Source organism: Chlorocebus sabaeus, chromosome 6, assembly GCF_047675955.1.
Source record: "Chlorocebus sabaeus isolate Y175 chromosome 6, mChlSab1.0.hap1, whole genome shotgun sequence".
NCBI classification, from domain to species: Eukaryota; Metazoa; Chordata; class Mammalia; order Primates; family Cercopithecidae; genus Chlorocebus; species Chlorocebus sabaeus.
Genome location: NC_132909.1, coordinates 7,070,847 through 7,085,650, shown reverse-complemented (window position 1 = coordinate 7,085,650; position 14,804 = coordinate 7,070,847). Strand labels below are relative to the sequence as shown.

Genomic DNA, 14,804 nt, shown 5'->3' with positions numbered 1-14,804 from the left:
CACCTTGCTTTCTTCATCTATAAAATAGGTATGAAAACAGTACCGATCTCATAGGGTTTTGTGAGGATTAAGTTAGTTGATACATTTAAAAGTGCTTGGAGGCCAGGCACAGCGACTCATGCCTGTAATCCCAGCACTTTCAGAGGCTGAGGAGGACAGATTCCTTGAGCCCGGGAGTTTGAGACTAGCCAGGGCAGCATACTGAGACCTCTGTCTACGAAAAATAAAAAAATTAGCTGGACGTCATGGCATGTGCCTGTAGTCCCAGCTACTCCAGAGACTGAGGCTGGACAATCACTTCAGCCCAGGAAACTGAGATTGCCACGAGCTGTGATTGTTACTGCACTCCAGCCTGGGCAACAGAGCAAGACTGTCTCATAAATAGATTAATTAATTTAATTTAATTAATAAAAACTGGGCGGACACAGTGGCTCAAGTCTGTAATCCCAGGAGTTTGGGAGGCCAAGGCGGGCAGATCACCTGAGGTCAGGAGTTCGAGACCAGCCTGGCCAACATGGCAAAGCCCCATCTCTACTTAAAAATACAAAACTTAGCCGGATGTGGTGGTAGGCACCTGTAATCGCAGCTACTCAGAAGGCTGAGGCAGGAGAATTGCTTGAACCCAGGAGGCGGAGGTTGCAGTAAGCAGAGACAGCGCCACCGTACTCCAACCTGGGTGACAGAGTGAGACTCTGTCTTAAGATAAAATAAAATAAAATAAAAGCCAGTGGATCAGGGTCTAGCACATAGTAAGCACTCAGTAGATTCACTCATTTAGCGAATGTTTATTGAAACCTTGATATATGGCCAGGAGCTGTCTTTGGGGTTGGGGATACAACAGAGAACAAACCAGATGTTATCATTCCCAGAGTCACAATAGTTCAAGGCAGAATTTGAATCCAGGTCTCACTGATTTCAAACCCCAGGTTGATTATTAAGTGACAGTATCTCCTGTAGTCCAGGAGGCCCAAAGAATGTTCGTAGAGGGTCTTGGCTTAGGGTTTCTTATTAACAGAGTGAACAGGAACCAATCACCAAGTGGAAATGGAGGGTATTGGGCTGTGGTGTGTGGGTCCAGTCTAATTGTTCTTCATCGTCTCCTGGATCCAGTCCACGTATTTGCAGACTTTCGTGTAGACACCAGGCTTTCGGGTGATCGCACACGGATCCTGGCCCCAGGAAATAATGCCTTGAAGAGAGTGGTTACAGACCAGAGGGCCCCCGGAGTCACCCTGGGCACAGGGAGAGAGAACATCGGTGAGAGAAAGTGTTGAGCACGGTGTTCACTAGGGAGGAGGTGGGGACGGTGCTTAGGAGTGGGGCCGAGGCTGAGGATGGGGAGGCACCGGGAATGGTGATAGGTTTGGCGATAAGGCTGGGATTATGGGTGGGATAAAGGATGGGGTTAGGCTCAAAAACGAGTTTGGGGAAGTTGGAGCTGGAAACGAGGATGGAGCTGAAGTTTGTGCTGAGATCAGAAATGGGAATAGGGGAAGAGATGGATTGGGAGTTGCAGGGGGAGGCGGGTTGAGGTTGGGGATTAAATTGTGGATGTCGGTAAAGATGTCATTGAAGTTGGGGATGGGATGGGGGTGTGGTTGGAGACCCAGGCCCTGCCCGCTGACCTGGCAGGAGTCCTTGCCCCCTTCCTGAACGCTGGCGCACACCATGGTGTCTGTGATGTTGCCGGGGTAGGCGTTCTCACACTTCTGGTGCTCAATGATGGTGATGTTGGCACATCGCAAGCTGTGAGGCAGGCGTACTGTGGAAACAGTGGGAGGGGCTGTGGGAATGAGCCCCCTGCCACGGCCCCTAATGCAGTGCTTGCTGTGACCCAGCCCCTGGGTAAATCCCTGTCCTTAGACCCAGCCAACTCACCTCTCTTCTTGTAACAATAGCAACAGCAGTGCTATCCAGCATTTTTTTTTTTTTTTTTTTTTTTTTTTGAGACAGAGTCTTGCTCTGTCGCCCAGGCTGGAGTGCAGTGGCGTGATCTTGGCTCACTGCAACCTCCGTCTCCCGGGTTTAAGCGATTCTCCTGCCTCAGCCTCCTGACTAGCTGGGGTTACAGGTGCGCACCACCACACCCAGCTAATTTTCGTATTTTTAGTAGAGACAGGATTTCACCACATTGGCCAGGCTGGTATCAAAGTCCCGACCTCAGGTGATCTGCCCACCTGGGCCTCCCAAAGTGCTGGGATTACAGGCGTCAGCCACTGTGCCCAACCTGCTATCCAATAAATGATTTATGCCAGTTGCTTGATATACATTATCTCTACTCCAGTCCTGACAGGTGGGTATAATTATTCTCATTTTATAGAGAAGAAAATCGAGATTCAGAGAGGTGAAGCCGCTTGCCTAAGGTCCTGCAACCAGGAGATTATGGACGTATGATTGCATATCCCGTCTGTCTGATTCCAAGGCCCCGACTTCGGTACCCACCCTCCCCTGTCCTGATGTTTTCCACTCATCCTCTCAACTTATACCACCGTCGTCACTGCAAACCGCATCTCTGATCCCCCGAACCCTTCCACAATCACGACCACACCCTCCCCACCACCCCTTGCCGGGTTCCCCTCTGGAGCTCCTACACTGGGGGCTGGACGTGCTGCCCCAGCCGGAAATGAGGCAGCTGGTGCCAGCGGTGACGCAGCGTGAGGAGAGGGTGAGGGGTCGCACAGCCCAGGTGATGAAGGCTGGCGACGCCATCTTCACCAGCATGATGTCATTGCGGTGGTCTTTGTTGGGGAGGCTGTTGTTGAAGCCGGGGTGGGGGAAGGACTCAGTGGCTATCCGGGTCTGCTCACAGCCATCCTGCTTCTGGAGGTTGTGCTCCCCCAGGTGAACTATGTAGCGGCTGCGGTGGGAGAGACGGTAGTTGGAGGAGGAAAGGTCGGGGGAGACATGGTTGGGAGAGGTGAGTGACACCTTTGAGGGTGAAGAAACATCACTCCGCTTCCAACCTCTTCCACGTCTCCCACCGAAGCCCCCCTTCCCAGCCATAGCCCCATCCCAACCCCATTCATCCCCCCACCTTCAATCCCAACTCAAGCCCATCAACCTTGCTGACACTACCCGTCCCCATTTCTAATCCCCTTTCCCTCATCCCTACCCCTGAGCTTCTCTCCATCCATCTCCCCATTCCCAGCCCCCTCCCAGCCCCGCCCCAGCCCCCGCACCCACGGCTTGCGGCAGTGGGCTGCTGTCAGGAGCCAGCTGGGGGCAATGAGGGTCGCCCCACAGAGCAACCGCGTCTTCTCGAACAGGGCTGCCTGCCAGGGCTGGGAGTGAGGCTTGCACTCGAACCCCTTGATGATCCTGGTCTCTCCCCCTACGAGCCCTGGAGGGGGTGAGAGCAAAAGGAGGGGCTCAGGAATGAGAGGTGGTAGACCAGGAGGGCTCCCAGAAATGGGGGTGGGGAGGAGAGAAAGAGGGTGGGTGGTCTGGGTCCTGGTCTGATGTCCCTCTGGGTTGCGCTGGATGCTGGTACTAGGCATTAAAGGATGAAAATACTTCCATAGGGTCGGGTGCAAACGCCTGTAATCCCAGCACTTTGGGAGGCTAAGGTGGGAGGATTGCTTGAGCCCAGGAGTTCAAGACCAACCTAGGCAAACATAGTGAGACCCCCCCACCGCCTCCATCTCTACAAAAAATCAAACAATTAGCCTGGCTTGGTGGCAGGTGCCTGTGGTCCCAGCTACTGGGGAGGCTGAGATGGCTTAAGGATCACTTAAGCCCGGGAAGTCGAGACTGCAGTGAGCCATGATGGCACCACGGCACTCCAGACTGGACAATAGAGTGAGACCTTGTCTCTGGAAAAAAAAAAAAAAAAAAAAAGGAAATACTTCCATACTGGTTGGTTGGTAGCCCCTGTCCTGTGCGCTTTGAGTGACCGCTCCCCCAATTCCAGCTTCCCTGGCCCCTTCCCGGGACCCTTTAGGACCCCCTTGACCTCTCCTCCTTTGGCATTTAAAGGGATTATCTGGAAGGGCATCCAGGCCCTCATGACGGCTGCGCCCTGGTCAGATGCCTTATGGGTTGTTCTGTAATTTGGAATCAGCCCTGTCACTGTCCGGACACAGAGGGTTAGGGGGTCCCAGAGACGCGAGAGGGAGGCTCCTGCCCTGCCGCCATCCCCTGCCGTACCTGTCGCCAGAGCAAGCATGATTAACTGCAGAATCCTCATGGCCTGGAGGGGGGAGGGGCGGGCCCCAGGTTCCTCTGGGAACAAGGAGGGACATGGGGCCGCATCACTTGACAGGGAAGTCGGGGGCTGGCTCATGCCCTCTCCTGTCTCCCTCACCTGCTCCTGCTCCCCACTTGAGAGAAACAAGGTTGGGGAAATCCCCTGTTTCTCACAGCACTCGGATCTCCAAACACTTAAAATATATCTTAGGTGTCGAGGGTGGCCTTGGAGAGGGGCTGGTCACAGCTAGAAGCTTCCGAGATACCAAGAACCATGTGGAAGTTGTTGGAAGGGGCTTTGACCGGCAAGTCATGGGCCAGCCCCGTTCAAGTCAGCCATTGGGACCTCCTCGGCACATGTCAGAGGATGTTTTCCTTCTTGCCTTGAGAGCTGGCCAGGCCCCAGCAGCTTGGAGTGGAAGGACAAGGGGAACCAGACCCCATTCTGTAGCCACCCCTTTTTCATTGTCTTCACAGCAGAGCGACATGGAGCCTTTGAGGTCTGCTGGCAGGGAGTGGGGGACTCAGCCCCAGACAATGTCTGGGCCCCCCCTCACCCAGCTTGCTGAACCCCTGCGTGCCAAACCCCTGCCCTTTTGAAGGACAGCCAAGCAGAGTTGGGCGGGGCTGGTCAAGGGGAGGGCCAGTGCCCTCAGCTGCCCTGGCCAGCGGGGGTGGGAGCAGAGGGCCGGCTCAGCAGCTGAAGCCATGGAGATCAGAGGTCGCTGAGGCTAGGGACAGCCATTGGAGGTGAGAGGTGCAGAGAGAGGCCACGAACCCCCACCCAAGCAGAGAAGGACAGAGCAGAGGGAGAAATGGGTGCCCGACCGGGACAGGTGTCCTTGGGGAGGGCTGACACCTGGACGTGGATGGGGAGGGATGGCTTCCCCTTCCTCCTGGACTCACGGGCTCTGGGGCTGGGGCTCTGGGGGCCCAGTGGCGGCGGAGGCGGCAGCGGCGGCTACAGCAGGTAGGCTGGGTTGGAGCGCCAGGTGCCAGGCACCAGGCAGGAGGGCAGGCGGGGGGACGGTCCCGGGCGGGCCCGGGATGACTGGCCTCCAAGCCCTGCCTTAATGCCCCAGGGCGGGGTGTGGAGGGGCCCTCCCCGTAGACCTCCGAGGCACTGGCTGCCTGCCGCTCCAAGAGGCCTCTTCTCCCTGTGTCTCAGCCTCCCTCTGTCTGTCTGTCTGCAGCCTTCCTTTCCCTCCCGAGTCTCTGAATCTGTGTCTTGCTCTCTGTGTCATTCTGTCATTCAGTAATTCTGACTTTGTGTGATTTTTCTCTTTCTGTCCCTATGTGTCTGTCTGCCTTTCCCTGTCCTCATCCCCGTCTCCATCTCCAGTCTTCTCTCTCCATCTGGCTCTGTGTGGCGCTTTCTCTAATTCCTTCTATCTTTGTGTCTCAGTCTATCTTTCTACCTCAGTCAGTCTCTCTGACTGCATCTCTGGCAATTTGTCTCGAAATCCCTCTCCTTCCGTCTAACCTCCGTCTCTCTTTTTCCTCCTGTCCCAGTCACTCCCTTTCCACAGCCCTAGCCCAGGTGGGCCCCTGGCCTCCCCTAGGCCGCTCCCTTCTCCTTTGCAAGGAGGGGGGTGCTGGGGTGTCACAGAGGTGGGGCAGGACCGGAGGGTGGGGGAGGCAGGTCAGGGCCTGTGGAAGCTGAGTCCAGGAAAGGGAACAGAGCCCTCGGCTGCGCTCCACCTCAGGGCTCCTCCGGGGCCTTGCTTCTCTGCTGACCCTTCCCCTGCCCGCTTCTCCCTGCCTCCCAGGCAGCCCGACTCCAGCTGTTCACTTACTGGCTGCTGCGAGACCTCTGCCCGATGACTTCCAGTCCTGCAGCCACCTCAACCTCTGCATCTGCAGAACCCGAGCGCGGATTCCTGCTTCGCCCAGCTTGTTTGTTTTCAGCTAGGTGCCTTCCCTTGGCTTTCCTCCCCTCTCTCCCCTAACCAGATGTGGAGCAAGGCAGGGGAGGGCCTAGGTTCTGACAACAGCCAGCCCTGGCCTCAAACCTAGGTGCTTCCTCTTCCTACCACTATGACTACCCTTATGACGTGGGGACAAGGGACTCCACCCCTGCGAGGCTCAGTTTCTTCATCTGAGAGATGGGGGTGACAGACCTGCTTGCAGGGAAGGTTGGGATCAGGCCTCCAGGAGGGTCCATTTGGAAAGAGCAAACTGCAGGGGGCTCAGCAAATGTGCCTCCACTGTTATGATCACCCGGTACTCCCTCCCTCCTCCAATTCCCCTTCGGTGCACTTGGAGAGATGGTCTCCCCTCACCTCCCGAGTCCCAGTGGAGACAGAATCCAAGGGGTGGGCAGGAGAATTTTAAGACATAGGCCGAGCCCTCCTGCTTTCCAAGGCTGCACTCCACCCTCCATCATTGCGTACATATGAGAACAAAGCCACATCCCACATTAAAGAAACAATGTAAGCTTGATTACAAGAAAGTAAACTGCAGTTGAGTAGTGGAAAGAATGTTATGCTTTATGGACATTGGATTAAATGGTCATAAATGTTGACTTTGCAGCTTCCGTCTGGTATTTTGGAGCTAACAATTTTCTTTTTCCTTCTCGGGTCTTTTGTGGACTCTTGAAAAGCTTATAAGCTCTGGGCACTGTTTCTATTGTGCTGGATGAAGAAACATAGCTCTTATTTATATTGTTGGATTTTTGCTTTTGAGACAAGGTCTCACTTTATTGCCCAGCCTGGAGTGCAGTGGTGTGATCTCGGCTCATTGCAGCTTCCACCTCTCTGGCTCGGGTGATCCTCCCACCTCAGCGTCCCAAGTAGCCAGGACTACAGGTTCGCGCTACCACACCCAGCTAATTTTTTGTATTTTTGTAGTGACGAGGTTTCACCATGTTGCCAGGCTGATCTCGAACTCCTCAGCTCAAGCCATCCTCCCATCTTGGCCTCCCAAAGTGCTGAGATTACAGGCGTGGGCCACTGTACCCAGCCTGTATTATTATAGGTAACATTTTCTATTCCATTTCTGAGTAACTACTCAGGGAAGACCCTCATCCTATTTGAGCTCTGTTTTTTGGGTTTTGTTTGTTTGTGATTCTTTCTTTCTTTCTTTTTTTTTTTTTTTTGAGATGAAGTCTCATTCTGTCACCCAGGCTGGAGTGCAATGGTTTGATCTTGGCTCACTGCAGCCTCTGCCTCATGGGTTCATGCAATTCTCCTGTCTCAGCCTCCCGAGTAGCTGGGATTATGGGCGTGTGCCACCATGCCTGGCTAATTTTTGTATTTTTAGTAGAGATGGGGTTTCATCATGCTGACCAAGCTGGTCTTGAACTTCTGACCTCAGGTGATCCACCCACCTCGGCCTCCCAAAGTCCTGGGATTACAGGCGTGTGCCACTATGCCCATCTAATTTTTTTTTTTTTGTATTTTTGAAGAGACGGGGTTTCACCATGTTGACCAGGCTGGTCTTGAACTCCTGACCTCAAGTCATCCACCTGCCTCAGCCTCCCAAAGTGCTGGGATTACAGGTGTGATACACTGCGCCTGGCCTTATTTGAGCTCTGTTTCTACTCGTATGAGATAGGGAAACTGTTGAGTCCTTCTTCCAGTCTCAACCAGCATGGGGACTTCAAATGGACAGACATGGCCCCTCCTTCATTTGTATTTATTCCAGACCATTGCACACTTCTCTCCATCCTGCTCATGGGTCTTAGAAGGGCTGGTAGGAGTTAAAGTTCCAAAAAGTTCCCAGGCCAACAAGAGTGGAGCCGGGAAAAGTGATGGAGGAGGTATTGGTGCTCTGAGGGTCAGAGTGGTACCCAAGCTAAGGGGTGGAGGTGGAGGAAACAGGTTAGTTGTTCCTCATGATCATTCGTATCCAGTCCACATACTTGCAAACATAGGTGTAGACTCCAGGGATGCCATCTTGTCCACAAGGCCCCACAGACCCCCAGGACACCAGACCTTGAAGGACTCCCCCACACACCAGGGGGCCCCCAGAATCACCCTGGAAAGGAAGAGAAGTACTGTCTGAACAAGGGAGACATCTTATTTCTGTTTTCCTCTCCAACCCTCCAACCCAGTCCTGGGCCTTGGTGAGGGCTCCAAGTCTGGTCAAAAGAGGAAAGAGTATAATCACTTTCCCAGAGGACAATGGCAATGGCTAACCAAAAGAGAAGAGCCACTGTCTCTAGGGGCCAATCCCAGGGAAGAAGGGTGGAACTCCATAAAGGACAGAGGTTCTCTCAAGGACAATGGCTGGGGCCCTGACCAATGAGGAGAGAGAACACTATTACCAATGACCAATCCCAGGGGAGGAGGGCGGGACTCCATAAAGGGTAGAGGTTCTCTCAAGGACAATGACTGGGGTTCTGACCAATGAGGGGAGAGAGTGCCATCACCAATGACCAATCCCAGGGAAGGTGGGCAGGACTCCATCAGGAGCACAGAGTTCTCTCAAGGACAATGGCTGGGGCCCTGACCAATGAGGGGAGAGGCCACCATCCTCAAATCTCTCTCGGTCTGGGACAGCACCACCTGGAGGATGGTGTGGGAAAGACTTAGAGCCCCAGAAACCGCTGATTCCCTGTCTGGGCTCCCAGTTCTCTCTATCTGTTTTGCTGCTTCTCCCTCTGCCCCCTACTCCATCTTTCCTTCTCTGTTCCCTTCCTCCCTCTTCTCTCTCTGTCCCTTCCCCTCTTCCATTCCCTGGTCCTTCCTCTTACTCCCTGCCTCTCTCCCTCCCTTATCCTGGGCCTCTCCTCCATTATTATTATTATTACTATTATTATTATCATTATTATTATTATTATTATTTTGTTTAGAGACAGAGTCTGGCTCTGTCGCCCAGGCTGGAGTGCAGTGGCGCGATCTCAGTTCACTGCAACCTCTGCCTCCCGGGATCAAGCAATTTTCCTGCCTCAGCCTTCCAAGTAGCTGGGACCACAGGCTTGCACCACCACTCCCAGCTAATTTTGGTATTTTTAGTAGATTCAGGGTTTCACCATGTTGGCCAGGCTTGTCTTGAACTCCTGACCTCAAGTGATCTGCCCACCTTGGCCTCCCAAAGTGCTGAGATTACAGGTGTGAGCCACGGCGCCCAGCCTCTCCCTTCCTTTTTGACCCCATCTCTCTCCAGCATCCACTTTCCCTGATTCGTCCTCCATCAGTTCCTCTCCTGCTTCCAGCCCCTCCCCTTCCCTTTCTGTCCTGGTGACCGCGCATGCTCACCTGGCAGGCATCCTGCCCCGGGACGCCGCCTGCACACACCATGTTGCTCGTGATTCTCCCGGGATACACCTCACGGCAGGTGGCGTGGGAGACGATGGAGAGGTTGAGGCACTGGAGCAGATCCGGGAATGGGTCTGGAGAGGGAATATGCGTGCTGCAGGGTCCCCTAAATCTCCCCAGTTTGAGGTCACATCCCTCTTCCCTCGATGTGGCCCATCTGAGTCAATATCCCAGCCCCTCACCAACCTGTGCTACAATCCTGAAACCTCCAAGTTACATATTTATGACTTAATTTCATATGACTCATGACCCCAGATGATTGACAGTCTCTTTGGTCTTTGACATTTGACTTTGAGTGGCATAACTCAAGACCTTTCTCGTCTCTCCAGCCTCAGAGACGACGAATCCAGACCTGACCCTCTTCAGTGCCTACTACTGTGATCTTTGACCTTCTATCTTATTACCTTATGATCCCAGCTTGATCTCATATCTCGTCTCCTGACCCCATGTCCCTGTCTTTACCTTAACCTCCAACCTCAGCTCCCCATCTTCCAAACCTCACTGCTTCCAACGCCAGTGACCTCTGATCCTAGTTTATTTGGCCCCAGCCTCCACGACCTCAAACCTCGGACCTCACACCCCAAACGCTATGACCTCCAATCTCAGATATGTGATTTCGGATAGAATCCCAATTACAACCTCTGGATCCCATGACCTTAATTCTACAGTGACCTCTAACCCCAGACCCATGACCCACAAGGCCCATATCCTATTTACATATATATATATATATATATATATAAATAAAATATGCCTTTTGCTCCAGTGTGATGACCCTTGACACACTCTGACCTCTCAGCATATCTCTGACCTCTGATCCCTGACTTCATACCCAGTCCTTTAACCCCTTTGACTCCCAAGACCCCAATCCACCATAATCTCTGACCCCAAACCATGATCCTGATGTCCCATCCCACACCCTGACCCTTTACCTATCCTTCCTCTAAGGTGTCATGATGTGACCTCTTGCCCTGCATCCCAGACTTGTACCCATCCTGACCCCTGACCCCTGGCCCCAGGCCCCAGGCCCCTTACTCCATGGGTGGTTGGTGATGCCCCAGCCTGAGACGTGGCACTCGGTTCCAGCAGTTGCACAGTCATTGGGCAGGGGCAGGGGTCGAACGCTGCTGGTTATGCGGACGGGCAGGCGCAGCCGCAGAAGCCGGAGGTCATGCTCATGGCTCGTCGAGGCTCCCAGGTAGCCAGGGTAGGTCACGGAGAAGCCGCTGTGCCGGATCTGCTCGGTCCAGTCGAGCTGGCTGAGGCTGTGTTCCCCCAGGCGCACCCAGTACCTGCTGCCGGTGGCGACAGCTGAGCGGGTGGCAGACAGGCAGTCCCCCACCTTGCACCCCTCCACGGACACTCCCAGGCCCTGCTGCCACTCCCCGCTGCTCTGCCTCTCACTGTCTGTCTGCTCACCCGCGCCTCTCATTCTCCAAGTCTCTCTTGCAGGCTCTTATTCCCGACCTCCATCACCCTCTTTCCATCTTGGGCGTTCACTGTTTTTCCTCCCATGTCCCTGCATCTGTGTCTCTCTCTCTCTCCTTTTTTTTTTTTTTTTTCAAGACGGAGTCTCGCTCTGTCACCCAGGCTGGAGTGCAGTGGCACCATCTTGGCTCACTGCAACCTCCGCCTCCCGGGTTCAAACAATTTCCCTGCCTCAGATTCCTGAGTAGCTGAGATTATAGGTGCCCACCACCACGCTCGGCTAATTTTTGTATTTTTAGTAGAGATGAGGTTTCACCATGTGGGTCAGGCTGGTCTCAAACTCCTGACCTCAAGTGATCTGCCCATCTCAGCCTCCCAAAGTGCTGGGATTATAGGTGTGAGCCACTGCGCCGGGCCTCTCTTTCTGATTATCTCAGTCAGTGAAGCCCACGAAGACAGGGACATCAGTGGGCCTTCTTCACCACCTTATTCCCACCGCCTGGCACGGAGCATGTGCCGTCCACGCTGCTGACTGAATGAACGAGTGGGTTGATGAATGGCCTCTCTTCATCCTACTTCTGGCCCTCTCTCTCTCCTGAGTCTCTGCTTCTTTGCATCTGAGCTCCCCTTTCACAAAAAAGTTCCAGGCCAGGAGCAGTGGCTCACGCCTGTAATCCAGCATTTAGGGAGGTCAAGGCAGGAAGATCGCTTGAGCTGAGGAGTTTGAGACCAGCCTGGGTAACATAGCGAAACCTCGTCTCTACAAAAAAATTTAAAACTTAGCCAGATGTGGTGGTGCAGGCCTGTGGTCTCAGCTCCTTGGGAGGCTGAGGTGTGAGGATCACTTGAGCCCAGGAGGTTGAGGCTGTAGTGAGCCAAGATAGCATCACTGCACTCCAGCCTGGGTGACAGAAAGAGCAAGACTCTGTCTCCAAAAAAAAAAAAAGAAAACAAGAAGAAAGAAGGAAGGAAGGAAGGAAAAAGAGAGAGAGAGAAAGAAAGAAAGATTCCAGAGCATCAGTCCACTGAGGCCCAGAGAGGTGCCAGGCATAGTCTCTGAGGTTGCACAAAGAGTTTGGGTCATGTTGGCCTGACGCAGTGGCTCACACCTGTAATCCTAGCACTTTCGGAGGCCAAAATGGGCAGATCGTTTGAGGCCAGGAGTTCGAGACCAGCCTGGTCAACATGACAAAACTCTGTCTCTACAAAAATTACAAAAATTAGCTGGACATGGTGGCGGGTGCATGTAATCCCAGCTACTCAGGGGGCTGAGGTAGGAGAATCACTTGAACCTGGGAGGCAGAGACAGCAGTGAGCTGTAATCGCGCCGTTGCACAGCAACCTGGGTAACAGAGCGAGACTCTGTCTCAAAATGAAAAAATAGTTTGGGTCAGACCTGGGCCCCTGGCCCAGACTGGGTCAGGGAATGGCTGGGGGGAGTGGCAGATGTCATATAGGAAAGAAAGGGTACATGCAGGAATGGGAGAGGCAGGAGGGCAGGTTCCAGGACCCTCCCCGGCCCTCCACACACACCACACCTCACCCTGCCCAGCACCACCCCAGGCCCACTGCTAAGGAAATTCCACTCCTGGTCTAAACTCAGATTCTCTTGTTGCAGGACCAGCTTCTTCCCAGTGGGCACCACCCTCCCTTGTGATCCTACCCCCAGCACTTGCCTTCCTGTAGTCCTCCCTTCGCCCACCCCAGGAAGGGACTCAGTCTGGGGCTTACCTGCCGCTGCAGTGAGCCGCTGTGAGGACCCACCTGCTGTCAATAAGGACACCCCCGCAGCGCAGGCTGCTGCCCTCAAACAACCCCACCTGCCACGGCTGTGAGTTACGTCCACACTCGGTGCCATTGAAAATCTTCGGTGTGGCTGCCTGGCTGAGCCCTGGGGACAGACAGGGGCCTGGGTCAGAGAGAGGAATAAAAGATACAGAGATGGAGACACAGAGAGAGAGAGAGAGAGAGAGAGAGAAACAGGCACGGGGGAGAGAGAGAGAGAGAGAGAGAGAGAGAGAGAGAGAGAGAGAGAGAGAGAGAGGGAGAGAGAGAGAGAGAGACCCAGTGATAGAAAAAGACCATGAAACACCAAAGAGACCCAGGGAGAAAGATGCTTACACATAGGAGGGAAATGGAGAGGCAGAGATTCAGAGAGGGATGGAAGGGAAGAGGGATCGCAGGATAGGGGAGACCGAGGTGAGCAGTGCCCTGAGAGCTGCAGCTAAATGGAGGCAGAGAGAAAGCCCCTCTCCTCCTCACCACCAGGCTGGGGGCCAGAGCTGAGGTGGGGAGGGGGTGGGGCCTCCTCATGGGGGATGGAGGGACCCAGTCCCAGTCCTGCCCTCTCCCTGCTCCAGCAGAACTCACCAAGAACACACAGGAGCAAAAACATGCTGGGCCCCATGGCGGGTCACCTCCAAAGTCTGGGGGGAAAAGGGGAATCTCAGAGGTCACCCTTTCCCCGTGCCCTCCACCTCTGCCCTCTGTGCTTCTCTTTGAAGGTCACCAAGGGGGTGATATGCTTGTCCTCTCTCTACCTGTCCTCCTGCGTGTCACTCCCTCATTGGCAGTCGCCTACCTCCTTCTCACCTTGTCTCTTTGTCTGCTAGATCCTCTACGTGGCTGTCACTGTTCGGCCTGTCCGTGTGGCTGCTATCTGTCCGTCCACCTACCTGCCCGTCATCTCATCTGCTGGCCACTCCGCCAGCCAACTCTACCACTCTGCACCTGGCTCCTCAGTCACCTGTCATGTTGCTCAACCGGTCCCTTTCCTTCCATCTGTCGCTCCAGACAGACCACTGACAAAGCTCTTAACTCTCTTTGTCTTGGCCTATCCAATTTCCGGGTTGAGGGACAGGGACCAGGAAGACAGGGGTGGGGCGTCCTCTAATTCTGCAGAAACTCTTCTCAGCTAATCACACTTAATTGAGCTTTACAGCTAAATGGAGTGGGGAAGGAGGAAAGGACCCAGAGTGGGAAGACCCGGCCCCACTCCCTCTCTCCTCTGCAAGTCAGCCAGCAGCCCCGGGACTGATGACTCAAAGTGACGATGGAGCTGGGTTCTAATCCTGACTCCAGTGACAAAGGAGGGTGGGGAGACCTTGAACACCTGGGGCCCATCCCAATGCAGTGCAGGGGAGGGGCAGGGGGAGGGAGAGGCTGTGAAAGCAGGAGAGTGGACGGGAGGGGCAGGAAGCCCAAGCTAGAAAGAGTCCCAGAAAGAGAAGAAGAGATGAAGGAACAGACTTCTGAATAGGTGATCAGGCAGGTGCAGAAGAGAGTTTCTGAACTGAGTTCATATATATACATACGAAGTTGATCAATCTAATTCCATAAAGTTTTTCTTTGCATAAGAACTTCTATTGCTTAAATAAAATCCACAGAGAAAAAAAAAGACACAGGGAAGGAGAAATGGTAGAAAGACAGAGAGAGAGAAAATGAATCATAGGACAAAGGAACTTTGTGCTGTTTTTTGTTTTTTGTTTTGAGATGGAGTCTCGCTCTGTCACCCAGGCTGGAGTGCAGGGGTGCGATCTCTGCTCGCTGCAACCTCCACCTCCTGGAGTCAAGCTATTCTTGTGCCTCAGCCTCCCGAGTACCTGGGATTACAGGCACATGCCACCATGTCCAGCTAATTTTTGTATTTTTAGTAGAGACGGGGTTTCACCATGTGGGCCAGGCTCTTCTTGAACTCCTGGTCTCAAGCAACCTCCCTACCTTGGCCTCCCAAAGTGCTGGGATTACAGGTGTAAGCCACCATGCCTGGCCTCTGTGCTGGTTTATCTGAGTTTTTGCTTCATCTAGGAGGAATGGAGGAGAGAAGGAAGGAGAGAGAGAGGGGACAGAGAGAGAAAATGAGAACATAAAGGGAATTAGACTCAGAGGAAGGGGTATTAAGAAACAAACCAAGAGAAAAATGTGTCAGGG

General features: G+C 53.8%; 2 protein-coding genes and 1 long non-coding RNA gene across 6 annotated transcripts; 1 reads left to right on the top strand and 2 right to left on the bottom strand.

Annotated features, from left to right (window-relative positions):
• Positions 1–500: 500 nt before the first annotated feature.
• On the bottom strand, positions 501–6,712 carry KLK11 (kallikrein related peptidase 11). 4 transcript variants are annotated; one of them, XM_073016133.1, is made up of 6 exons: positions 5,982–6,712; positions 4,147–4,221; positions 3,180–3,340; positions 2,592–2,928; positions 1,626–1,762; positions 501–1,232 (listed from the first exon to the last, which is right to left on the bottom strand). In XM_073016133.1, the coding sequence occupies exons 1-6, from the start codon at positions 6,040–6,042 to the stop codon at positions 1,080–1,082; spliced, it is 924 nt and encodes a 307-aa protein (XP_072872234.1). In that variant the 5' UTR covers positions 6,043–6,712; the 3' UTR covers positions 501–1,079. The 4 variants fall into 4 exon arrangements, with proteins under 4 accessions (XP_072872234.1, XP_007995930.3, XP_072872232.1 ...); XM_007997739.3 differs by having other exon boundaries at positions 2,592–2,857; positions 3,184–3,340; XM_073016131.1 differs by having other exon boundaries at positions 1,222–1,762; positions 2,592–2,857; positions 3,184–3,340.
• On the top strand, positions 4,241–6,709 carry LOC119621777 (uncharacterized). Its single transcript, XR_005238374.2, has 2 exons — positions 4,241–5,155; positions 5,955–6,709. It is a non-coding gene; the product is annotated as an uncharacterized lncRNA (long non-coding RNA).
• A 28-nt stretch (positions 6,713–6,740) lies between the features above and the next one.
• KLK12 (kallikrein related peptidase 12) lies at positions 6,741–13,663 on the bottom strand. Its single transcript, XM_007997743.3, has 6 exons — positions 13,467–13,663; positions 13,245–13,300; positions 12,606–12,765; positions 10,482–10,741; positions 9,387–9,520; positions 6,741–8,163 (listed from the first exon to the last, which is right to left on the bottom strand). Exons 2-6 carry the CDS (start codon positions 13,279–13,281, stop codon positions 8,008–8,010), a joined length of 747 nt encoding a protein of 248 aa, XP_007995934.1. The 5' UTR covers positions 13,282–13,300; positions 13,467–13,663; the 3' UTR covers positions 6,741–8,007.
• Between the last annotated feature and the right edge of the window lie 1,141 nt (positions 13,664–14,804).

Excerpts from the sequence above, each read along its gene's own strand:
- KLK11 (XM_073016131.1), bottom strand. The coding sequence starts at position 6,042 with ATGCAGAGGTTGAGGTGGCTGCAGGACTGGAAGTCATCGGGCAGAGGT. Across the intron at positions 4,222-5,981 it reads CAGAGGTCTCGCAGCAGCCA|AGGAACCTGGGGCCCGCCCC; the intron begins GTAAGTGAACAG and ends CCTTGTTCCCAG. Across the intron at positions 2,858-3,183 it reads GCAGCCCACTGCCGCAAGCC|CCGCTACATAGTTCACCTGG; the intron begins GTGGGTGCGGGG and ends CTCCCACCGCAG.
- KLK12 (XM_007997743.3), bottom strand. The coding sequence starts at position 13,281 with ATGGGGCCCAGCATGTTTTTGCTCCTGTGTGTTCTTG. Across the intron at positions 9,521-10,481 it reads CATCACCAACCACCCATGGA|ACCCATTCCCGGATCTGCTC; the intron begins GTAAGGGGCCTG and ends TTCCCTCTCCAG. Across the intron at positions 8,164-9,386 it reads CGGGGCAGGATGCCTGCCAG|GGTGATTCTGGGGGCCCCCT; the intron begins GTGAGCATGCGC and ends CTTCCTTTCCAG.